The sequence below is a fragment of the Emys orbicularis genome, chromosome 3, assembly GCF_028017835.1.
Source record: "Emys orbicularis isolate rEmyOrb1 chromosome 3, rEmyOrb1.hap1, whole genome shotgun sequence".
NCBI lineage: Eukaryota > Metazoa > Chordata > Testudines > Emydidae > Emys > Emys orbicularis.
Window position 1 is genome coordinate 148,354,420 of NC_088685.1, and position 26,248 is coordinate 148,380,667.

Genomic DNA, 26,248 nt, shown 5'->3' on the forward strand with positions numbered 1-26,248 from the left:
CCAACAATAAACAGTATTATAAATTTGAATAAATTAAATCCCTTATTACAGTATATACAGACTATTTCAGCCTGTTTCCTTAATTGTGATTAGACTATGGCCTTAGGTTCTAGCCACTTGCTATCACATTCTTTCACAAAATTAATAAAATGTATACATTTCCTGCAAACTAAATATTTGCTGTATAACATAATAGATTTAACAAAACATTACTGCATTAATAATTTTTTAAATTTAGTATTTTTTTCCTTTTAACCAAATTTACCTTATGCTAGCAGCCAAGTGGGCTGAGATTAACGATCAGCTACTTTCCTCTAAACACCATCTAGTCATTAATACCAAAGGGATGAACAAGTGAAATTCACATGGTAGCCCAATGGGCATGTGAACGGTCACCTTTTTAGGTTACTTAATTTAAGTATGCTGTTTATAAGATTGCTTGATGAGAAACACTTGGAAGTTCCCCTCCCCCTCTCCCTGCAGCAATCAGGCCACCTATTTACTTGATCATCCCTCTATAGTGTCCCATTTTATTAGCAGAGAATACAGATACCTAGTTTCGCCCAAGGCCTGCCTGGACGAATATTCACACCCTCAGAAATAAAAGCATTTCTTTTGTTGACATTTGAAACTGAGAGTTTCCAAGCTCTCAGCACCAGCTGAGTTCGCAGAAACCTGAAGAAACCTTAATTTAGAAAAGAGCACCCTGCAAAAACTAAACCATTACAAACGTTCTCTTAATTTCAGGGTCGGAAATGAAGATTCTTGCTCACGTCTCCCTCTCTTTTGTGCATCTAGTTAAATGTACAAGAGCTAGAGTTGAAAGGGAAGCACTGTGTCATACGAAGACCTTAGCCAGAGCATCTGCTCCTGCACTGGCAATATAACATTTGGATGGGTGAAATGCCACATCATGAATAGACTCATCAAATTTTTTGCGATGAGCAGTAAATTCCTGAATACAGGTTTTGCTTTCAAGGTTCCATAAGCGAATTGAACAGTCATGACCTACATAGAGAAAGAGGGAAATATGTTTTCTTAATTGTAAAAAACATTAAAGTTATTATGATAAAGGAAGAGGTTAACATTTGATGTACTTACTGCCAGACATCAAATACAAGCCATTAGGATCAACAGCTAAACTTGTGACTGCATCTAAGTGGGCTACCATTGCGTGGATCAGTTTTCCTTTGAAAGAAAAGATTATCCATGTTATTTTTCTACAGTTAATTTTTGTAATTCAACATATTATGGCAATTTACTTTGTATGGCTCCACTGAATCTGAAAGAGAATGAACATTTTAATTCTGTCGATTGCTTTTTCTCACTGATTGGAGCCTTTCACATTTTATATCATATTAAAGAAAAATACTTTCTCATGACTGGGTGAGTATGGTTATGTATCAACTCATTTTATATTGTTCATTTGCTTAAGTGGTCAACAGTTCTAACGTCAACAACTGTGTTAATCCATTGCACTGCATATACAACATACACTTTGTGGACTGTAACAATCAATAGTTTTTTCTGAGCTGATGCTGCAGCCAGAGTGCATATACAAGTCTCTGCTTCCTAACTGACTTAGAGGTCAGTTATTCAGCAATAAGCCACAACAATGTGTGCATTGGTAGGCAATCATTCACATTTTGGGTAAATACAGTTGAGTGCCTTCAATCATTCCAAAACGGAATCAGTCCTTTACTACTGTTGAGCCTTGCATGTCTTATTGCTATTATAGCAGCTCCTTCATTTAAAAACATACAAAACACTTGTGGGTTTATCTATGGAATATATTCTTCTGTTGTGGAAAGAAATTAACACAAGAAGGGTAAGAAAATAGGAAAAAGGTTTAGGCTTTCTGTCTACTTGTTCAATTTTTAAAAAATAGGTTTATTTATTTTCATCTTTTCCCCCCAGCTTCTACTATCCCTTGCCATGAGCTCAGATGACACTTTAAGCTCTCGTGTTTTACTGTAAAAAAAACACTGGGAATACTGAATTGTGTGCAATACAACTTTTAAGAAAGTGAATTGGCAATAGCAAGAGGGCCACAGATTGCTGGGAAAGGATTGGTTTACTACTGCCATTGAATCCCACAGCACCTCTGTGCAGGTAATTGGATCCCTTAAAACTGAACTGGGAATGTTAATTCAGCTCCCCATCCAGACTTAAACTGAATTAAAACCTGCCCAGTTGTTCCTGGAGAAGAGGCCATTTTCTTTGAAGCAACATTGCGGGAGGAACGCTCCCATTGAGTCTGGACCAATGTCATTAGTGGAACTTCAAAAGGAAACTACTGCTTCCCCAAACAGGCCAGGCCAGACCCAGTGCTCAGCAATCCTACAGAGATGCCTAGGCTGCTTTTAACTGCTTATGAGGATCCAAGCAGGCAGAATTAGAAAAAAAAAGATGAAAAATCAGCAAATGAAAATTGTAGACCAACATGAGGGGAAGTTTCCCAAGAATGAGTTTCCACTAGGTCTGTGCAATAGCCCTACAAGGGAAATGGGGAAATCACTACCACGTGAGACATTTAAAACCAGAAACTGCAGACTGCAACAGTGCAAGTTTCCCGACATTGCCTCACCATGTGCCAATTGTATGGGCTTTCTACAGATGAAGTATGGGCCGATAGTTCGGTGTCAAAGGTCATTCAATTCTTGACCTCTCTCATGAGACTGCCAACAAATTACTATGAGAGTGTGTTTGTTTTGTTTTACATAACTACTATGGACAGTATCTAGTGAAAGAACACTTACCTGTATTGTTGTCATAGAATTTGATGTGCCTGTCTTCATGGGCAGTGATACTAATAGGAAGCGTTGGATGGCTGACAACTCTGTTGATCTGGCAGGAAGAGTTAGCGGCTATGAAAAAAATATATAGTGAATCTCTAAAGATTGCAAACTCCAGCACACATGTTCCTTTGAAAGAATAAAATTAGTAAAAAGTTTTGGGTTAAAAATTCTTCCTAGGCATTAAATCTACCATGTGTCTGTAATGGAAGCTCTCTCAAGTAATAACTTACTTTTATATAGTGCCTTTTATCCTAAATCATTCCACAGCACTTTAAAAGTGACACACATGCACACTCACTGTCACTCAGACACACTTACCTAACATTGATACGCTTACGTATAATATCCATGCATGGGGATACACAGAGGAGGGGTTTTGCTATGGATTCCCCCCACCTATTTCCTCTGCTTTAATTTTTACTATTACAGCAACTGCTTAAAAATATCCCAATAGAATTATGAGTCACACAATGCATGTTCAAAATATGTATTTCTTCTGACCTTTTATCAGAGATCTGTGGTTCACTGTGTTGCTGGAGCCCTGCATGAGGTCTAGAGGATTAGCTGTAAAATTATCCATCACTACTTAAAATCCAGCAACTGCATTTCACTCTATAATTTCACCTGTCACCCAACTTGCCTATTTTTTGTGAACATACTCTCATTTTGAGTAAAATAATACAAGCTTTCAACAATAAAAATATCAACCTCTCTCAAGGAGGAAATGTTTTCATTTTGGATACATACTGGTATCTATGTTGGATTCCAAGGTAAGAATTCGTTGCCGTGTCTCCATGTTAAAAATGCAAGTGTGCCCACTGTTAAATGATGCTACCATGTGGCTTGGGTCACTGCTCACAAGGTCCACAGAAGAAGGGATTCCCATTTCTACAGAAAAGAAGCACATTTTTCAGAAATGAATTAGTTGGTAAAAGCAAGAAACCAGGTAACATTTTGGTATAAAAAATTATATAGTTTCATTATGACGTAAGGAAACAGTTAACGCTGTCTAAAACTATATAATTTTCAAACATTACTTATCAATTGAAACACTGACTGCCATCTTGCACTTGATAATATAATAAATACAAGTCATTATTTGAAGTGATACTCTACAGTGGTTCATTGGTTTATAACAGATTTTATTATCTAGAGAGAGTAAGGACCCAGAATCTAAGCCCATATTATCTAATATGGTCACCAACTTAATCTTATTTGGTGGATATACTATCTCAGAGAATATTTTTTATTAAGATGCTTTATTTAGAGCTTGGGCTGGGATAGGAGATCCATTTCTACTTTGAAGTATGTTCATGGGAAGGAAATCTTTTCTTGCATGGAGCTCTAAGACTAATTCCCAGAGAAAAACATCTGTAGGACAAAGTTAGAGGACACAAGTAACTTAAAGGGTAAAAATACTTACAAAAAAGTTGCATTTGTTTAAAAACTACTATTAAAACTAAGATGGAGTCTTCAAGAGCAGCATGGAGGAATGTGTGGGACAATAACAGACATTATGAGTTTAAACAGCGAAGCTATAAGCATTTAAGCAGGAAATTATTCTGTACCTTGATTATCATTAAATATATTAAGAGCTGGAGCAATTTCTGAAGCTTTCCATAAACGTATGGTGCCATCTGCTGAACAGGATAGTAAACGCTGGTGTGCTCCACTATAAACCAAGCCCCATACTGCATCTGTGTGGCCTACAAATGCACCTCTTAGAACAGACGGATCTGTGAAAAAAGTTATATGGGATAAATGTTTTGAAACAAAATTTAAATAAAGAGAAACCAGGCATCGAATTAGAAGTTATTTCTTTGGCTGTATATAGAATCAAATATTAAAAACAGAGGATCTGGCTGGGCCTATCACTGAAGAAGTTTAGCTTATTCAGTGTAACGGTACTCAAATTTCACTAGGGTATCCGGAATTCAGTTATATAATTTGTATTTTTAAACAATAAAATTGGCTTTTACAACATCTCTAAAAATCCACTTCCTCTATACCACTACCACTAAAACTCTTACTATCTTGTACTGTCTACTGCCACCTCCTCCTTTCTGGCCTGTGCTAATTTCCTACCCGTTCAGTATATTCAAAATACTGTAGAGCGTAAAGCACCTTGCTTTCCTGGTGCTCTCCCTGCTCCTTGAGTCTCTTTAGTGTGTTAACATCTCTTTCTAAATCAAGGCCAAACCCCTCAGCCTCATCATAAGGCCCTATACACACAGCTCAGACCCTGCCTATATTTTAAGCTATCTTCTGCCTCCTCTTGCTCCCTATGTGCACTCTTCTCTTTAGTGTTCCCCAGCTGTTTCCTTTTCTCAATTGCAGCTCTATACCTTTCACCATGTTGCCACCAATTCTTAGAACAGACTATGTGTAGGCCAAGCAATCTTGATCCTCTTCAAATTTGTTTCTTTCCACTAGTACACTATCTTTAATTTATAACATAATCCTAAAACCCCCAAAACTTACCAGAAACTAACACATAAATGAAAAATAGGTATGATTTGGTTTTTTTGCAAACCCATAGTCTCCCAAAACTGTATTTCCTTTCCAAAGTTTTTCTTTTGTCCCCGTTTTCCATGACCACCACTGTTATTTATTAAATTATATAATTTACACATTTCCTCAGCACAGCTCTTGTCTTCCTACGTTTCTACAAAGCTGTTCACCCCAGTGGTATTATAAAAATAATAAGAAGCACTTAGAAAGGGAGAAACATTCTGATATCTTCATAATGTGTACAGAGGATGAGAAATGAAAGGATAATTCCATGTATTCCTTGCCTTTTCCAATCTGAAAGTGTTCATGTGTAATATCAACAGAACCAACAGGAAAAAAAAGAAGTTGCAATTATGCTACATGAGAGAGAAATTAGCATTCAAGAAGTTAAACATAAGTTAAAATTAAAATGCCATAAATAGCATGTCAGCTTATTTTTCAAAAGCCAACTTTCATACAAACCATACATGAAACATCATGTTAAGAAGTCTCTTGACATAGCCCTTGTTCTTTGTTAAACTGGCAAGTTTCACCCTTTTGCCAGCCCGTAACAAAGAGTCAATCCAAGAACTAACGTAGCAGCAGTTTACTTATGATTTGTCTACACGGCGAGTTAGTGCACAGCAAACTGGTGTGCTGTAGATTCACGCTGCGGCTTGCATGTACTAACTCACCATGTAGTCAAGGCCTTTGATACTAAAGCCAATAGTTACCTTTTTCTTTCAAGCTCTGAATACCACTACGCAAAACAGTTCACAGTGCTGCTAAATCCAGCAAAAGTTCAAGTTTTCACTAGATACCTCATTTTCACTTGCTAAGTGTCTGTGACAAAAACGTGCCAAGTGTGACAGAAACGTACCATAAGAATCATAGGGGTCAATATTTGGGTTTGTCGTATTCCAGGCCTGGATGAGGCCATCAGTTCCTCCACTATAACACTGCTCACCATTACTGCTCATTACCACACAGAGCACTGGGCCACTGGAAAAAAACCCACAGAAACCAAATTATCAATTTCAACTCTTTTCACTGATTACATGTAAGAAAAATAACTGTTAAATCTATGTTCAAACAAAACATTTGGTCTTGTGAACTCTTAACTGAGACTCACTAGATGGAAACACTGCAACAAAAATACTGCACATTTCAGGTGGTCTGAGATACAGTGCTTTTGACTTTGACTAAAAAGGCTCCCCCACCTCAGTGTCCAGTCATATTATTAAAGTTAGACCAAATTAATGATTAAATCAATTGCACGAAGTACAAAAGCAGCACTAACGATGTGCCTGTTCCTACCAGTTTTAAAATATAATTAAACTTAACTATTTTGCCTGCAAACAGCTTCATACTGTACACACATTTAATAGGGGAAAAAAATTCTGTACTGCAGTAACAAGCACAAAAGTTCCCTATATTTGCAATATTTATAATTAGATTTGTTTTTTTTAAATGGTAGCTTTAACAAGCTCCAACTATAATAAAGACATTCGTAATAGATCCAAACACACATACAAATATTTAAAATGGATAATATGGAAACTAAATTAATAAAAAGACTAGCTGATTTTTCATACATGGTAGAAATTAATACTTGAAAACTATTTTAAACATATAAAAACTGTTATTTCTCAGAGTACAATAGTGTTTCTTACCTATGTGCTCTGAATGTATATATAGGTTCTACATCAAGAGAGGCACTCCTAAACAAAAGCACGGGAGAGCAGTTTCAGAGTTTATGTTACAGTACACAAGTGTTCCCCGAAATATTTTTTGAAAACAGAATGCTGAAACAGCTAACTTGTCCAACGGCAGTAAACTCATATGAAAGTTTTCCCCAACCATCTTACATCTCCAAAAAGCAATACTGGAAAGATTTTTTTTGTAAAGCAGCCAAAAAAACAAACAAACAAAAAAATAGAAGCAGACTAATCATGAGCAATCCTACAACAATCAAACCAAAAAGAGGGAATAAACTTTGAATAGATTATGTATATTCTATGGGCCACATTTTATACTGTGCTCAGCCACAAGAGAGAGGGAGGGAGCTGATTACAGCTCACTGATTCTAAGGTCAGTTATGCCAAAGCCCCAAGTGAATTTACAGCAGCTAAGAACATATTCTAGACTCTGCCAGCTGGTAATTGTCCCTAAGGAACTGCACGAGTACACCATGCTCTGGCCAAGTCTCTCCCCACCAATCACTCTGGTGACTCTAGGAGTGGCGGCATAGTTACTGGCTATTCAGGAAATCTCCAGCAGGGGAGATGCATCCAGATCCAGCAGCGCACAAGGTGCAGAGTGGGCCAGAGAATCTGATCTCACGTCTGTCCATATTTTTATCAGTAAATACACACACACACACACACACATATACACACACACACATACACATACGTAAGTGATATATAATTAAATAGGTCACCACCTTTAAATAAGTTTTCCTAGTAAAATAATATAATAGTATCTATATGGAAGTACAGTAAACAGAAATCATATGGTATTTTTATAATGAAAAGAAGAGAGATTAATGAAGTTACATGGCTTCAGCCTGGCATTCTTTTAAGGTCTGTATCTTACAACAGCCTCATGCCCCCTCGCAATGAAGTGAAAAGGGAGGACTCCCATTGACTCCACCTGCAGTTGGATCAAGCCCCAAATGACCTTTTCTTTGTAGCTACTGTTTCTCTAAATAATTAGTTTACATGTTTTCACATTAACAACACTTAAATAAGAATACCCTTACTTTTTTGCTGGCGCTGTTTTTTGTAAATTCCACATTTTTAACGTATGGTCCTCGGATGCAGTTACTAAGACTGGTTCAACTGGATGGAAAGCCAGACCTCTTATTCCATCAAAATGACTTCGTAATGTGAACTTGGGATTCCAGGTCTTCCTCAGTGCATCCTTATTGTTTGCTATCTATTTGGAAAAAATACCCAAAACTTATACTTAGTTTGGTGGACTCACAACAGAAGGAGAAATCAGAATTTTAATCTAGCATTTATGGATTACTTCAAATTGTTACTTCATTTTCATATCTCCAGGTCTTTAAACTAACCAGCACTCTATTTACCAAGCATGAGAAAACTCATATTTACATATATAGGTAGTATATACAAAAGTCAGATTATTTGCACCTTACTTTTCTTCCTCACTTTTATATTTTAAAAAAGTAGCAGTAGATTATGACCAGAATTAAAAATAAGATCATAAATAACATAAATTGGATTACTTTTTAAAAATGATAAAGAGAAGCATCCCATAAAAACAGAGGGTGGAAGTCCTCCCATATGGACATGCCTCTGTGCAAACATGAAATGCTCTGTGAGTCACATTTATTATCGCTCAGTGACTCAAAGTTTCTCAGTTTACAGGTCACAAGATACCCTTCCTAACAACCAGCGCTGCCAACTCAGCCTAGGATATGGAAGTTCAGCTGTGTTCTTTCTGGTTCACATATTAACAACAGAGGCCTTGACTCAAACAGGGTGCATTATACGAATAGTTAGGATGCAATTGGGGTGTGGACCTTAAGGTAAAATATCTGTGATGGAAATGTGGCTGGCAATTCTGTCAATGGACAAGCCAGGAAATAATCTAATTTATTTTCTTAGAGATGTATCGGCGTTGTTGTGCTAACAGGATCAGTACAAACTTATTTTTATCAGTAAAATAAGCAGTGATGACTTGGAATTAAAAAAAAGGAAGCAGAACAGTTGAGTAAAACTATATTTACAAAGGTTTCAGAGTGGTAGCCGTGTTAAGTCTGTATCAGCAAAAACAACGTGAAGTGGGTTTTAGCTCATGAAAGCTTATGCCCAAATAAATCTGTTTGTCTCTAAGGTGCCACAAGGACTCCTCGTTATATTTACAAAGATACTTCTCTGACAATAACTACTTTTTAAAAGTGACCCAAATGATAATCCAATCTCAGTAACATAAAAGAAATGCTGTAAGGCAGTCATTTCAACACAGCTCCCTTGGACAAAGGCTGAAATAAAACATTGGATGATCTTTTAGGGCTTTGTCATCAACCACTACCTGCGCTTAGTTTCATAGAATCACAGGACTGCAATGGACCTCAAGAGATCATCTAATCGAGTCCCCTGCACTCATTTGCTTGGCAATAACAGATAAAGTCCACTAATAAAATGTTGATACAAAAACTAAATCAGGACTAACGGTATCATAATATTTTTTGTGAAGCACATTTCATGTAGATCCCAACATGTGTGTCTATAATTAATTGCAGGCAAACAGAGAGGACTGATGCCCCTTTGAAAGATTGGTCTTTAATAGAATACAGCTCAGAGATTTCAATATTGAAAAATCTATGCATTCTATCCAGCATATCTTCAACAGTATGTAGTATGTATCAGAGACTTAAAAAGTGAAATTGTTTCCCAGAGTTTAATAAATATTGAAGTAATAATGAGAACACGCAGTTAGCATAGAAACCTAAAATTTTAGAAAACCCGGCTCAATAAGCATTAAAGGAGAAATAGTGGTTGCTAAATCTGTAAACAAGGTTCTTGGAGTGACAAATTATTTTAGATTAAATTCAATGTTCCTTTTCAGTTAAAAAAGACTGCAGATCCTCGAGACTCTTCCTTTATTGCAAACAGACAAAGTGTAAGCTCTTTCATATGAATGGATTAGAGGACTCCAACAACACTTGACAAATATCTTAAACTCGAGATTTCAGCAGTTAAGAGTCAAGAATCTATACTACCAAATGAAGAGAAGTGGGATCAGAATGTAACAGCTTCCCTCCCTTCTTGAAAGAAAATCATGCATCATTAGTAGAAACAGAGGCGGCCCTGAGCCAAAGCTAATGAGATCATGCTACCAGATCCAATGTACCTAAACAGGAATGTCCTCTCTTGTTGCTAAACAAATCATGACTTGCAAAGGACAAATTTAATACCTTGCAGAATATAGTGATGGCTGCTGCTGCAACATTACTCAATGTCTTTGAATAAACTGCAGTCAGCTCTGTAACATCTGTGTCTGGGTGTATACGCCTTTTTTGGACTACAGCTTTAAAGGTCTGCATGTTAATTTCTGGAATTTGAAATGCTGGGGATGATTTTATTCCAGAGTTTAAAAAAAAAAAAAATCACACAGCTATAACACCCTATGGTAATTTACTACATGTATCAGAGGGGTAGCCGTGTTAGTCTGGATCTGTAAAAAGCGACAGAGTCCTGTGGCACCTTATAGACTAACAGAAGTATTGGAGCATAAGCTTTCGTGGGTGAATACCCACTTCGTCAGACGCGGGTATTCACCCACGAAAGCTTATGCTCCATTACTTCTGTTAGTCTATAAGGTGCCACAGGACTCTCTGTCCCTTACTACATGTATGGTCATGTCGGATGAAAACTAAAGCCCCTACGCTGAAACCTTCCATTTGCTACTGTTTGCAATTCCTTAACATCTGCAAAAGAGCACTGTACTGGGATTGATCTGTGGTTGCCAGATCACCAAGGAAAGAACACAGGGACAGATAGTTAAAATAAATAATAGCTGAAATACACTTTCCTAGAAAGTAAAAGATTTTAAAGACGTGAAAAATCTGACATCTGGCTCCAAATCAGCAGTTGTGAGATTCATTAACAGGCTATACAGAAGAAACAAAGGAGGGAGTCGTGCATCTTAAAATCTTAGCGAGGAGCTATATGTGCACAGTGCTATCACCTATTAAGGCTATTTGACTTTCAATAGTTCTAAGGTCTGTGGCATGGCACACAGACTCCAAGGGTATGTCTTACACTGCAATTAAACACGTGCAGCAGGCCCAAGTCAGGCTCACAGAGCTCTAAATTTGCAGTGTAGACGTCCAGGCTCAGGCTAGAGCCTGGGCTCTGGGACGCTCCCACCTCTCATGGTCCCCTAGCCCAGACAGCTATATTGTAATTTTATACCCCTGCAGCCTGCCCAAGTCAGCTGACACAGGCAAGCCACAGGTGTTTTATTGCAGTGTAGACGTACCCCAAGGGTGGGGATCTGAGGAGCACTTACGATACATGAAGAACAGTTATTTTGAGTTAAGACAGCAGAAGACCCTTAAAAGGTCACTGTTAACTTTTTTCTCTTTTAATAAAGAGAATTATCCTTCATTTTTCAAATGATGGATATTTTGCAAACACTTTTCTTTATTCTATATGTTGCACATGTGGGGTTCCTCCTGTAGTCTGTACCCATGTAAAACTTCTGACTTCACTGAGATCTTCACACACATATAGATGGCAGAACCTCAAACGGCTTATTTTAAACTACCACTTACATCGTAAGTCAGTGAATCTGCCTCATTGGCAACTGTAAGGCCTGCCAATTCTCCAAGACCCAGCTCACTTTCAAGGGCTTCATCTGTTCCCATAATGAATGACTTCCCTGATGTAGGAGGGAACGTTAAAGCTTCCACTGCAAGAAAAAGAAAAACATGCAAAAAGTCATAGCTATATACATACAATTCTGTGGGTTTTCATGTAAAAATACCTGTTCGTTTTCCCTGTAAAATATTATATATTAAATTACCTCAATTAGTAACCAAGGACAAAAGAGCAATAGCCATTCACGCATGCGGAAAAGACACATATTCCAAAAAGATATCCAAGGCACTTTCCAGTAAACGGAGGTCTTTGAATATGTTGCTTTCACAGATCCACACCCTTGGAGTCCATATGTCTCAGGACTGCTAAAAGCAATTGTTTATGTCCCTTTTAGCTCTTTCTAATGCCGAAGTAATAAAGAGGTGCACAGCCACTTCCTCAGTTTTATACAGAATACACAGACGCTCCAAAGATGCAGGGAAGGGAAGAATGGAAACGGGGGTTGGTTGAGGCGACTATTCGGAGAACTTCAGGTATTAAAAACCTAGGTTTTTCCTTCTATATACTGCTTCCACAGCTATCTTGGAAATTATAGCTATACATACCCAGAGGAGCACTGGGTATTTAAAAAGGGAGTGTTGAAGCACTCTCTCATAAGGAGCATCTGACCTAGCCTTTCAACTGAGAGCAATGTTAGGTAAAAATAAAAACTGAGAAGTCTTCAAATTTCAGAGGTGATTATGTGTTGTAGATAGGATAGAAATGGTATCATAACACTGGTGGAATTAGCCTTCAGGTCACATGATATTCATCGTTGAGTTAACAGGAATGAAAACAGAACAATGAAATTTGGATACCATCTATACCCTAACTAATTTCCCTGTGGAGCGCACACCAAAAAATTTCAAGGAGCCTAGATGACTTATGGAAATTCTAGCCTATGCATCACATTCAACTTGAAGTATACAGCTGCTCCAGGAGAACTGAAGTTTAGAAAAGAAAACTAGCAAGGAGGGGGACCAGATGCAATCAAAAATTAGACATCACTTTTGCCACAAATCTTCAATTTCTTCATTGCTCTTGAATTTCCAAAGTTGTGGCTCATACTTTATTATTATTATATTTTATAATTTGCAACAAAGAGGTTGCAGCCTTTCCTGGAAGATGCAAACTTGACTAGTCATTCATGCTTCTGCTGTCTTCAGGTTAGGCTGTTGCTGTGCCCTCTTGAGGACTAGCTGGAATCTTCATCTACAGTGCACTAAGTTGCAGCCTATTACTTACAAAAATGGGTCAGCGAGAGCTAATTATGCCTATACTCAGTTAACTCTACTGGCTTCCCATTTGTTTCCAGATTTAATTCAATATATTGGTTCTAATTTACTGCAAAAACCCATATGTAGCTTGGAAATAGCTGCCTTAATGTCTTCAGCACTGCAACTGTTGATTAGATACTTTTGCTACCAGTGTCAAGTTAGACATTTTAGGGATTTAATGTAGGATGCTTTCAGTGGAAGGTCACTGCCACTGTATCTTGCTCTTTCAGGTGTGTCACCAGAACCTGACTGCAAAGATCTTCAGAGTGTGGGATGAGATGCATCTTTATGATAAAGCATTTGCTCAACTATGACAATCACTGGGTTATGACTGGAATGGTATTGTTAAATAGATACACTTTTAAAACACTTCTCAAATGTTAACACATTACAAAGGTACAAAGAATGGATACTTGTGTTGTCCATTGTGGGTAGTTTAGATGCTACATTTAATCTTTGTAATGCTAAAGTGACAGGCATACAAAAGGAGATGTTACTTACCCTGTACAGTAACTGGAATTCTTCAAGGTATTTGTTGGGTGTTACACTTAGGTGCACATGAACTCCATGCACCTTTGATCAGAGGCTTTTGATAGCAGTGTGCCCATTTGGTCCACACATGCATCCTAGCGTATTCATGCCCCAGACTGAGGGTATGCAGGAAGTGTCAGATGAACTGCCCTCAGTTCCTTCTCTACTACAAAGTCCTACAACACAAAGATTCTGAAGCAGAGAAGAAGAAGGCAGGTAGTGACGCACCCATAGGGTCAAACATCTTGAACTCCAGTTACCATAGAGGGTAAAGTAACCTTTCCTTCTCTGTCAGGTAACGTCCCTATGCTCCACTCCAGGTGACTTCTCAGCAGTACTTTCTAAAGGAGGTGGGTGCTTTGGAGTGTAGTCTAACATAGTTTGCAGAACTGCAGTCCCCAAGGCAGCATCTGCCCTAGAGGCGAGTACTAAGGCATAGTGTTCTGACAAGGTGTAGATGAAAGTCCACAGCAGCTTTGCATATTTCACCAATGGATACATTCTTAAACAGGCCTATGGAAGTAGACTGAGATCTGGTGGAATGGGCTACAACCCTAAAAGGAGGTTTAGCATTAGCAGCCTCATAGCAGAAGATGATACAATTGGAAACCCACTTAGAGAGTCTTTAGGAAGAAAGAGGGGCTCCTTTAATTCTGTCCACGAAAGAGAGAAACAGCCTGGGAGAGACTCTGAAGGGTTTAGTCCTTTCCAAATAAAAAGCCAATACCCTCCTGATGTCTAAGGTGCATCCTAAACCTCATCCCTAGTCAGATGAGGTTTAGGATGAAACACTGGCAGCCGATGACCTGATATTAAAGTCTGAGGTTACATTGGGTAAAAAAGGGAAATGTGGCCCTTTATAGAAAACTGTGTAGAAAGGGACCAACCATTAAGGCACCAAGCTCACCAATTCTCCTAGTGGAGGTGATGGCCACTAAAAATACAGTCTTCACAGACAAGTGTAGAAGGGCACACTTAGCTAGTGGCTCAAAATGGAGGCTTCACCAGAAAGTTGAGGGCCAAATTCAAGTCCTACATAGGAGTGGGTTCTTTGACATGTGGAAGAAGTCAGCCAACCCTCTGATGAATCTGGAAGTGATGGGGAGAGCAAACAGTGAAAGCCAATCAACAGGGCAATGGAAAGCTGTGATAGCTGCTAACAGAACTCAGAGAGAGGCATGAATTCTTCAAACTCAACAGGTAATCTAAGACATCCAAAAGGGAAGACTCAGCAGGGGATACAACAATGGTGGAATCTCTTTCATTTCTGCAGGTAAGTTTTTCCAGTTGATGCTTTTCTGCTATTCAACAAAACCTCTTGTACCTCTCTTGAACAGGAGACCTCTACCCCAGAGAACCATCTAGAAACCAAGCCTTGAGCTACTGCGTGTTCAAGCTGAGATCAGTTCTTGAGTCAGCAGGTCAGAAATGGTTGGAAGCTGTAGTGAGATGTGAGGTGAATCAGGCAAGGGAACCATATTTGCCTTGGCCAAATCAGTGCAACTAGGATGACTTTAGCTCTGTCCTGATTGATTTTGTTTAGTACTCTGAGGAGCAGCAGTGGTGGTGGATAGGTACAGAGGAGATTCCTTGACAAGAAGATGAGGAAGGCATCTCCCTGAGATTGATGGTCTCTAGACCCCTCTTGATCCGAACATCCGACACCCTCTGCTGAGGACACTGGTGAAGAGGTCTGTTTCTGGAAAACCCCAGGTGAGGAATATATGCTCAAGAATTAGGTATTTGATTCCCACTCCTAGTCCTAGCAGAAGTGTCTGCTTGAGCCATTGGATATAGTGTTCTAAAGACTCAGTAAGTATGAGGCTGAGAAGAGAATCCGACGCGCTATGTGCCACTTCTACCATTTTACAGCTTCTGCACAAAGGGAAGGGAAACTTGCTCCTCCTTGACAATTTATATAATGCACGTTGGTTCTGTTGTCTGTCGATAGATTAGCCCTTGATCATGGGAAGGAAACGTTTGCAGGCAAATCTAACTGATCTGAGTTCCAGGAGGTTACTATGGAAAGCGGACTCTTGGGCAATCCATTTGCCTTGAATGGTATGTGTTTGAAGATATTATACCGCCGACTTCCACCCTATGAGAAATGCATCATACAATGGTGGCAGTCTTTGGGAGGCAGAATGAAGGGAATGCCAGTACAGACATTGTCCAGGTCTTTCCACCAACTGTAGAACCCGATGAGGAATCGACAGTAATTTGTTCAGACTGTGCTTGTTGGAGGTGTAACCAATTCTCAACCATCCTTGAGAGCAGTGTAGGTGCAATCTGGCATGAAGTGTGACAAATGTGCAGGCTACCATATGATCTAGGAGCTGCAGACAAATTGTGGCTCTTTGCAGATTTACCTGAACCTGCAAGATCAGATTTGATAGTGTCAAAAACCTGTCAGTTGGTGGGTAAACTCTGGATATTTGTGGCATGTTAGGTTGCTCCTTATAAACTCTATTCACTGAACTGGTCTCAATGTGGACTGGTCTTTGTTGGGCTCAAGTCCTAGCTGGTTGTATAGGGTCATAGCTTTCCTCGCTGTGGAAAGAACTTTGTTGTACGAATGGCCCTTGAGAAGCCAATCATCAAGATAGCAGAAATCAATTATTCCTGATTGTTGTAGTTGAGTGGCTTCTCAAGGGCCTTCATAAAGACTCTGGGGGCAGTAAAGAGCCTGAATGGGAGAATGTGATATTGGCAGTGCTCCTGGCTGACCATGAAGGTCAAGGACTGCAGACCCATCCCCCAGATCTAGAGATGGTATTTACAGCTATGAGTGTCGCCATCCTGAACTTCTGTGTTTTGATGAAAATGTTCAACCATCTGAAATCTAAGATGCATCTCCATACACTCTTATTTTTGGGAACCAGAAATTACTTGGAATAGAACCCCTTTCCCTCTGTGTTTGGCAGGAACTGGAACTGTGGACTACTATATGGAGAAGGAATAGGACTTCCTGTTTCAGCAGATGAGTCCCTGAAAAAGGATGAGGAAGGAGGGTGGGGTGGGGGAATGGAGGTGAAATGGATGGAATAACCTCATGTTACAACCTCCAAAATCCATTCTGTCAGAAGTAATCTTCTCCTATGAAGATCGAAAATGGGAGAGACGATCCCCAAATAATGGAAGAGAGCAAAACCTTTGGCCAAAACGTCAACATTGACACTTAGATGAGGAAGGCTGAGTAGTGTTTGTTCTTGTGGTGGAGGATGGTTCTCTCTTGTGGAAATTAGGTTTCTTCTTAGGTGGTTCCAAAAGCCTGTGATAAGCAAGGAATTGGGCTTGGTGGGATCTGTGCACCATCTATGACCTGCTGAATCTCTTTTATTTGCAAGCAAGTAGATACTGAGGGAGCGGAGAGTAGCCCTCGAATCCCTGCAAGAACGCAAGAGTCCACTGGTGAACTCACTAAAGAGCTTGAACCTCACAGTGTTTTTCCTAGGGAGCCCTGAGGATTGCAGCCAGAAGTCATGAGACTTGACCGTTGTTGTAGAAACAGAGTGGGCTGCCATGTCTGCCACATCTAGAGTAACAAAGTCCTGGCTAATAAATGACCTTCCACAATGATCACCTGAAATCGCTCTCATTGTTCCTGAGGCAGATGATCAATAAAAACTAAATTTCTCATAGTGGGTGTAGTTATATTTTGTAATCAGCGCTTGATAATTGGCGATTTTAAATTGTAACAAAGCAGAGGACCACCTTTTTTGGCCAAAAAGAGATCTAGGTCCTTAGAATGTGGAATAGCCTTTGAATGGTGTTGTCTACTTTGTTCAATTCACACCAGGGAATTGAGGGCTAGGTGCGTAAACAAAAACTTGGAATCTTTAGCAGGAACATAGTTTTTTCTTTTTTCTGTCCTCTTACAAGTTGGAGGTATGGGAGCTGGGGTTTGCCAAATTGTTTTAGCAGGTTCAAGCAGGGCTTTGTTTGTAGGTAAGACTACTCGACCAGAAGTGGCAATATAGAGAACATCCAAGAGTTTGTTCTGGGTCTCCTGAACGTCCTCTGTGGGGATTCTGGAGGGAGTCAGGAATTCTCTTTGTGAGCACTTGGAAGTGCTTAAAATCATCCACGTGATGGAGGTGGCAGCATTACTGCCTCATTAGGAAGAAATGTTAGTCTGCAGAGTAGACGGTGACAGATGAGGCCCTGGTACCAAGAATCTTTCCATATCCGTCAGTAGAGGGGATTCCAGTTCATCCAAGACAAACAAGTCCCTGGAAAATCTAAACTCCTGTGGTACCAGGTGAATGTGTGCAGAACTCTGATGATGCTCTGTGGATTACCTTGGCTTTGCAAACTGATCAATCAGTGCTATCAATGTCGACTTGGATACTGCAGGCAACTTGGAAGCAGGGGACTTATAAGTTCCTGAAGCCTTAGCTGAGGGGCCCTCGGTATCAGGAGATCTTGGGAGCCTCAGTGGTATCCTTTCTGGGATGCGAGGTCTCCAAAGCAGTGGGTCTCTGTGGTGACCTTGGTTTCCTGGCTCCATCTTCTTTTTGAGGTGATCTGGAGCTCCTCTTTCTGGAAGTCTTGGTGCCATCCTCTGTGGTTCTCTCCCCAGTGGGTGAGTGGGCTGCAGAGGTTGATGGGGCACTGTGCAAACAGGGAGACCGCTATACCTGGCAAAAGAGGGGGTATCTGGACCTGGATCTGAGGCAAGGCGAAGGGAGCGCGCCATCGTGAGAAGCCTAAACTTAATCTCCGTGTTTTTTCTAGGCCTACTCTTAAACCCTGAACAACTTTTACACTTAGATGGGAAATGGATGTCCTCTAAGCTGCAGTCACAGTGACAGTGACCATCAATAACTGGGACAGAATCCCAGCAAGTGAGACAATGTTTAAATCCAGAGGATTTAGGCTTAACACAAAGATAACATCCTTCAAAGAAGGAAAGCATGCACCCACTCACCCATTACCCACGGTGGGAGGGGGAGAAATGAGGAGTCTCAAAGAAGTTTACAAACATACAAACAAACCTTATACAACTGCTAAAAACTAAAAAGGGGGGCTAAAGTAAGCTCTAAACAATAAAGTAAAAACTAGAAGCTATTCCCTACGAAAAAGGTAACTATGACATAGGCACCACAAAATGCTTCATCTCAGGCCTAGGCAGCTGAGAAGGAACTGAAGGCTGTTCATCTGATACTGCTTATATACCCTCAGTATGGGGAATGACAGCTAGTGCTCATGGGTGGATTGCAAGGCACTGCTACCAAAAGTCTCTAATCAAAGGCACATGGGGGCATGTGCACCTGAAATTGAGCACCCATAGGACATAAAAAATAAGTTACTAGAGAAAATTCACCAAATAACTAGAGTTCTGAAAGAAAATGAAACGTAGAAAACCAATGTCTGAACAGCGCTTCATGATTGAAAGTTCTGTTGATAGGCAGAAGAAAATATGAACTAAAGGAATAGGAGGGCACCATACACCCCTGGTATTCAGACATGTCTGCATATATTCTGCCCTCCACCCAATACTAATGGCCTTTGATGTTTGAGTGACACGTAGACTGAGAATGGGAAGCTGTGGAGGAAATGTCTTCAAGACCCACCACCTTTTAGAACAGGGGTTCTCAAACTGGGGGTTGGGACCCCTCAGGGGGTCGCGAGGTTATTCTGGTGGGGAGGGGGGGTCGCTAGCTGTCAGCCTCCACCCGAAACCCCGCTTTTCCTCCAGAATTTATAATGGTGTTAACTATATAAAAAGTGTTTTTAATTTATAAGGAGGTGTTGCACTCAGAGGCTTGCTATGTGAAAGGGGTCACCAGTACAAAAGTTTGAGAACCACTGTTCTAGAATCTAAGCTTGAATTAAAAAAAAAGTTTCTAACCCTTTTTGATGTTAGACCTTTCTAATGCAGAAAAACACGCTAACATCCTTCTGAGTATGTAGACATGCAGATTATTCCTACTGACTACATGTTACTTCTGCCCAATTTATCTTTATGCCTTCTTCAGCTCTGACCTCATCTTACTCCTCTCCAGTCCATCCAGAATGTGGAAAGATCATCTTTCATGTGTTCTTCTCACCATTCATGTATTTCTCTGAATCTCCCTATGGCTCTCTCTTTTCTACCTTTTTCTAGTCAGATTCAAGCTTTTTGTACTCTGCTTGAAGACTGCATAAATTTAACTCAAATTTCTGCTTTTTAATCATGAACATCTCTTCTTCTTTGCTCTACTAAGGAACTGATGCATGAATTACCAGTTTCCTTTCTCTCACTTGCATTCCTAATTTATTTAATACTTCCTTATATGTAATTTTTTTTAAAATGGATGTTAAACCACTTTAAATCACTAATGAAAAATGAAGTGACACTGATGAGTTTTGGTTTTGCCTTTTTCATAAGCTAGTCAGACGCTCTCAATTACAAAATATATATTTTGAAAGAAAGTGAATGTGGAAAGCTCTCATTATGTTTTTTGCCACCAGTGAGGCACTTGTGCCATGATAGGAAATGCTCAGCACACATACACACAAATAATTCTGCTACATTTCAAATTGTTGCTAAGTTACCATTTTTCTTTTAAAAACATCTCTCTAAGCATGTGGGAGGTTGAACTATTGTGCTCTGCAGTAGTTAACCCATATGGAACTCTTTTTCATCTTCATTTGTTTTGTAATTTTGTCAATCTAATTTCTTACTATTTCAGGAAGAGATATGGATTATTAGCCAAAATCATGTTTTGCTCATTTTTCTAGTCATATTTAGCAATCTTTTGGGCATAAATCACAGCATGCCTCATATAACACATCAGAAAAGGCACTTTTATGCTTATTTTATTATTCTGTATATCATTAAAATAATTGAAATACTGAAGCTAAAACACTGCAATTAATAATTTATAGGTGTAGTGTTTGTGAAGGTAAGTGTTATATACCGAATCAGTATGTGCACAGCATATTAGGACTTTCCACCCCGATCCTAACTCACTGAGAATTTTAGATACAGACACCACTATAAAATTTAAGAAATGGGCAACCAACCTGAGCAAAAATTGCGGTCTGTCCTTCCTCTATGATTCTGGACTCAGTCACTGCGTGTTTCCATGTTAGACACACCTTTTAATTTAGCTGCAGAGTTTGTTCCTCATCACTGTACTCAAATATTATAAAATGCTACACATCTTCTGTACAATCATACATGGGCAAAGGATGGTTTTGTGGTTAAGGACTGGGAGATCTGGGTTCTATACCTGACTCTGCCAGTTTTCTAGGGTGAACATGAGCAAATGACTTAGGGCCTGACACGAAGCTCACTGCAGTCTTTCCACTGACCTCAAAAAATTTCAGATCAGGACTTTAAATCTCTCTCTGAATTTCCCCGGGTGATGGAGGAAGGGGATAATACTTATCTACCTCAGGGGTATGATGAGGCTAAATTAATATCTGTAAAGCGCTTTAAAAGTATAAGATGTAAAATGTTAGGTAATAATAATAATTATAAATATACAAACATATACACATTTATATAAAGACTTAAATACTTGCCTTCATCTGTCCTGTTTATCTCATGTTCAATAAGCCTTGAGCTACTCGGCCTAGAAGGTGATGCGACAGATGGCTGTAATGAAGGTAGATCATCAACATCTCTCAAGTTTGCAAGCATGTCTTGCAGCTTTGACCTGTTGGGCCCTAACCGGGAAAAACAAAAGTGAAATGGCTTATGTAAACATAATTCACAGCAATGCTATTTATCACATCAAATATGTTACAGCAAGACAAGCAACAATGGATCCTATCTTTGATAAGACATTTCCTAATAAACATCAGTAATGAGCGCCTACTTCCAGCAGTAACTAACCTTTCAGCATGAAATGAACATTTTGAAAAAGAAAGTGATGGAAGCAACTGAGAATTTCCCCCCCACTTTTATGAACTCACACTGCTATTTGCATGAAAAAGTTAAATACCTTCAATTGACTCATTGCAACAAAATGATCGGTCAAACAAAATATTTTATTGCTTTCCAAGAACAATTGCAAACATTTGTGAATTATTTTAAAAATCTGTGCAGATGCTTTGTGCAGTATATTCTTTAAATAATTTGTGAATATTTTACAATTATTTGTGCAGTGGTGTATATTTGTGATGCTACATAATCTACACAATTGTTATATTAAAAATATAAATCAAACTGGATTCGCTGGCTTACTTCCTGAAGCTACATGTGGTGAAGACCCATGCCCTTCTTGACACTTACCTGTGCTTTGCGCCATCATTTTCCCACATCCCTGTTTTGACTGTTTTATATAGGATTGAGGCTGAAACATATCTTCGGTAGTTTTTCCTGTTGTAAGTTTAATTAAGAATGGGAAAATATCTTACCCATAGTCCATTATGGTTTTTCCTAAACCAGTAAATAATACAGCTATTTTTAAGTAGCTTTAACACAGAGGTGTATTCTAATAGATGTATGATCTTATTACGCTACTTCACAGGAATTTTTACTACAGCCTTGCAAAATCATTATAAATGTATTAGCCCAGTTACAAGTTCTATTTTTCCCACCCTTACCATAATGATAATGAAGAAACTAAATAGTATTTTAGTTGTCTATTACAAAACATTACTTGAGTCAGGCAAAGAGTGAATAGGATTTTGCAAGATTGTTTTAATACAGTATCTGATTTTATAGAAAAAACAACAACATTTTACTGAACAGTTTGATCTCTGAATACTCTTCTATGATGAGATTAATATTATAAAACAGACTCCATACATCTCAGTATTAAGGTGTTTAATCTCCCCCCCGCCCCCCCATTTCTTTCCTCACTCCTTTCTTCTCTAAGATCATGAACGGGTGATAAATAACAGGTGCGACTCCTCCCGATTTTTCTGCACTGATGCCCTTCCAACGATGGTTTGTCCATGGAAAGATACTTAATTTCTGTAATTCTTGGTCTCCCCCAGTTCAAACCTCCATCCAAAAACATGTTACTGTACATGTAACTACAATACCCTCGTGAAGTAGTGCAAGGTGCCAAATTGCAATCTTGCATCAGGCACTTTGCTCATTAAACATATAAAACAAAGTTCCAATGATAGCTGTGCCTAAATTAATCATTAATTACTGTAGTTTGATAATCAGGATCTACACACCCAATATCTGATTGAGAAATGTACTCATTTCTATTTATTTCTTAAATGTTTCTAGCAAGTTAGCTCATTAAAACTTTGGCCCTGGCACTGTCTACTATATACATGTACTAGACATTGTACATGTACACAAGAAGTTATTAAAATAATTTTCTGTGTATTCCTATTCAATGAAAATCTCTATTTTAATTATGAAGAAATTCAGAATTTATTTGGTAAAACAATAACTTTTTGTGGGGGAAGCTCAACTTCTTGTTATGCTTGCATTTTTTCAGGTACCTCAATGGCACCTCAAATAACTACAATCAAAGAACACAGAATTCTTTCAAATGTCATTCATATCAGCATAGGAATCTAAAGTACATATTGATTTGCTTAGAGAAAGTAATAATGTAGGTTTAACCGCTACGTGCTATATTTGATGCTATGATCTCAAAGCTAATATTTACTGACCTGCAACCAATCACATTTAGAATCTTCTAAATGCAGAAAGTAACAAAATGAAGCAACCTTGAAACAATAATGGAGAGGACACGGCATCTTTTTGTAGGATTTTGTAAACATGCTGGAAGTGACAGTTCCCTTAAAATGAATAAGCATCTTCCCACAAAGGGATGAGTAATGAAACATATCCTTCACATTTTCCCCTGAATTAGGTGCATTATTTTTCAATTTCAATTATTCCCACAAGAGTTCTCAACACAGCTTTATGTTTGAAATAGTTATGATTTCCATATTAAACATTTAACTTGACTCTGAAAGGTGTATAATACTTATTTTATTTAACAACATAGGTTTCACATAATGGATTTCTGTTTCAGGAGATGTAACAGAGAAAGGTATGATGAACAGGGCTAGAAATTGTATTTCAGATACCTATCACAGCTGTTTGCTTGGAATCCAAATAACACCTATGACAAATATAAATTCCACAGGTAAAATGGTAGTTGATAAATAAGAATTGACTTAGAGGTTGTCAATAAGATTTATTTTCCATTTCGAGCCCTGCATAAGGAATTATGAGGACAGCATGACTTGCATGTTGTGAATATTAAGTACAAACAGGGGTAGAAATTAACTTGTTTCTCCCTCTGTCAGCTAACAGATACTAAAGAGTTGTTTGTTTGTTTTATTTACCAAACTCCAAAACAGGTCTTAAAAAACTGGCATGTTTTTAACTAAGAGAGTTCTGACATTTTCTCAGTTGAAATATACAGTTAAATAAAGTATCAAAACAATGCATTTAAATTTCATATGTCTATATATCACCACTGATTGCTACATAGTCCATGTCCAGCATAATCACTTTGAATTTATCCAACACTCAACTGGTAAAACTTATATCCCAGTCAGCATCTTCCTACTTTCTCAGGCAACTGGACTGACTATCATTAATTTCAACCCCTGAGCACTGGTGAACAGGAAAGCAGTCAGGAGTGGCAAAGTAAAAGAGTAAGTAGTTTTAGGAAAACATTGAAAGAAAGATAGAATTAGGGGTGTGAAAGAGGTGGGATTTATGATTTTAAGGTGCAATGTTTTCCACTTACTCTTCACCCCCTTTTTTCCCTTGCGCTCCTTTTTGTATTGTTCCTTGAGTTTGGTTATTACTCCCTGGTCCACATTCCAGGCTTCAGGCATGAGACACTGGTCTTCCTTTTCTAAATAAAGTAAAACAAATGAAACATCCTTTTTCAATATGTCACTAAATAGTTTTCACTGAAGGAGGTAGCAGCTGTTGTCAATCTTATTTATACCTTGTATTTAAAATACACAAATAGCACCGTGGTTGCAAATTCCGTGAGACTGCATTCTCACCCCTATTTTCACTTGCTCAGAATTTCTTAAAAAATCATTTTGTGATGAAATTTCAAATGCTTATCTCTGAACCCAATAAGTGATTGTTCATAGACCAGTGTTTTTTGTTGTCATTTTTTGTTTTGTTTTTCCTCTTCTAACAAGCAGGTAATACTTTTACTGCTTTAATTATTTTTCCAGAAAAATAATTATATCCACAAATACACATGACATTACTAATCTAACGTAGCACTTACAGCATGTCTAGAGTTTACTTAGTCATACCCTATAAGTTATACAAAAAAAGTATGTTTAAATTAAAGGGGTTTTTGTAACAGTTTACTTTACATTTCACCGGGGATTTACAAATAATTTTAGACATTAAAAGTGCATTCAATTTAACAAGAGACTGGAAAAATTTGAGATATCACAGTCAGACAAAGGAAGCAGCACGTCTAGTGTCGGAAGCCTGCATTTTATACCTAAACTCAACTGAACTTCTGCCATACCTGCAGTTAAGTCACTGATTCTCAGTTTCCCCTGTTGTACAACAGGGAAAATAACACTTACCCACATTTGTAAACTCTTGTGAGATCCTCCAATGAAAGGTGATATGTAGGTACAAATATTAAAGACATTTACACAGCATACCAGAAGACTGTATTTAGGCAGTTTACGATAACGTACAACTCAGAGCTGAATAATACCATTTATCATTTATGTATTTTTACATTAAAACTGTGGGTTTTCTTTAAAAAAATGTATTAAATTAAGGCTTATAAATTTATCATGTTTCATTAATATTTAATATAAAGTTTATTCCTTAAGCCTTATACTGGTAAAGTGTTCCTTCCTTTTAAAAAAATTAAAAAGTGGTGAATTATTCTCCTGATGGTTCAGAACAGATCATTTGACTATGATTGGTCTGTCATTTAAAGGGCTCTTCAGGGACTAATGTGCATGTTCAAAACCCATATGAACATTATTTTCTTGTGTACACAGTGATAACTTATCTAGTTTCAAAATCTAACATTTAAATGAATAAAAACACTCAAGACCTTTCATGCTATGATTCAGTCAATAAGTTTATGCCCATCTTAGTACAAAACTGTGGAAAGCAGGATTTCTAGCTGAATGCAGACCACCTCATCTACAGCTATAATAGAACACAAAACTGTATTTCCTCAAAGATCTAGATTCAACTAACAAAAGTCAAACTACTCAAGTTAAGTGGCATTTTTTTTCTCAGTTAGTGTGAAATGAAAGAAGCACACCCCAAAGTTAGAAATTCAATCTCAGATTTTGTCAGTTAAAACAAACTATTAAAAAGGTTTGCCCATGTAGCATTTTCTGTTTTAATTTTTTTATTAAGCATATTACCTAATTGATGGCCATTATAGTTTATGGTGTATTATTAAAATATTAGAAGCATGACAAATAAAAAACCAGTGAGGCCACTAACAGGGAAGTAATGTAAGGAATGAATGATTACTGAAAGAAAATAAATGGTTGCTCACTCCTTTGGAAAGCGTATTCTATGTTCTGCAGACACCACTCCAGACTATTCAGAAGTGATGCTGATAGCTGTATTCAGCTCTCTTTGGCCAACAAAATGATAGGTACAATACGACATGAAGGTAAGCAATGTCTGAGGCTGATAATCTAAATCAGTGGTTCTCAACATTTCCAGACTACTGTACAGACATGCCAAACCCGTGAAAAAACGCAGAAATTGGGCTTGTTTTTGACTTAATTGGTTTGTGAGTTGCTTGTTGGCTAGTTTTTGGCTTGTAGCATGTTGCTTGTTTGGCTTGTAGCTTGTTGCTTTTTTTTGACCAGC

General features: G+C 38.3%; 1 protein-coding gene across 1 annotated transcript in view; it reads right to left on the bottom strand.

The window, feature by feature from the left end:
* Window positions 1-820: 820 nt before the first annotated feature.
* The window catches only part of STRN (striatin), a 96,133-nt gene continuing 70,705 nt past the window's right edge, over window positions 821-26,248 (bottom strand). The window contains exons 8-18 of the mRNA XM_065400689.1: window positions 24,162-24,272; window positions 21,007-21,150; window positions 11,599-11,735; window positions 8,053-8,228; window positions 6,962-7,009; window positions 6,169-6,290; window positions 4,367-4,534; window positions 3,546-3,686; window positions 2,760-2,867; window positions 1,102-1,188; window positions 821-1,008 (exon numbers count right to left, since the gene is read on the bottom strand). Coding sequence (XP_065256761.1) covers window positions 839-1,008; window positions 1,102-1,188; window positions 2,760-2,867; window positions 3,546-3,686; window positions 4,367-4,534; window positions 6,169-6,290; window positions 6,962-7,009; window positions 8,053-8,228; window positions 11,599-11,735; window positions 21,007-21,150; window positions 24,162-24,272 — 1,412 coding nt within the window. The 3' untranslated portion in view covers window positions 821-838. The remainder of the gene's footprint in view (window positions 1,009-1,101; window positions 1,189-2,759; window positions 2,868-3,545; window positions 3,687-4,366; window positions 4,535-6,168; window positions 6,291-6,961; window positions 7,010-8,052; window positions 8,229-11,598; window positions 11,736-21,006; window positions 21,151-24,161; window positions 24,273-26,248) is intronic.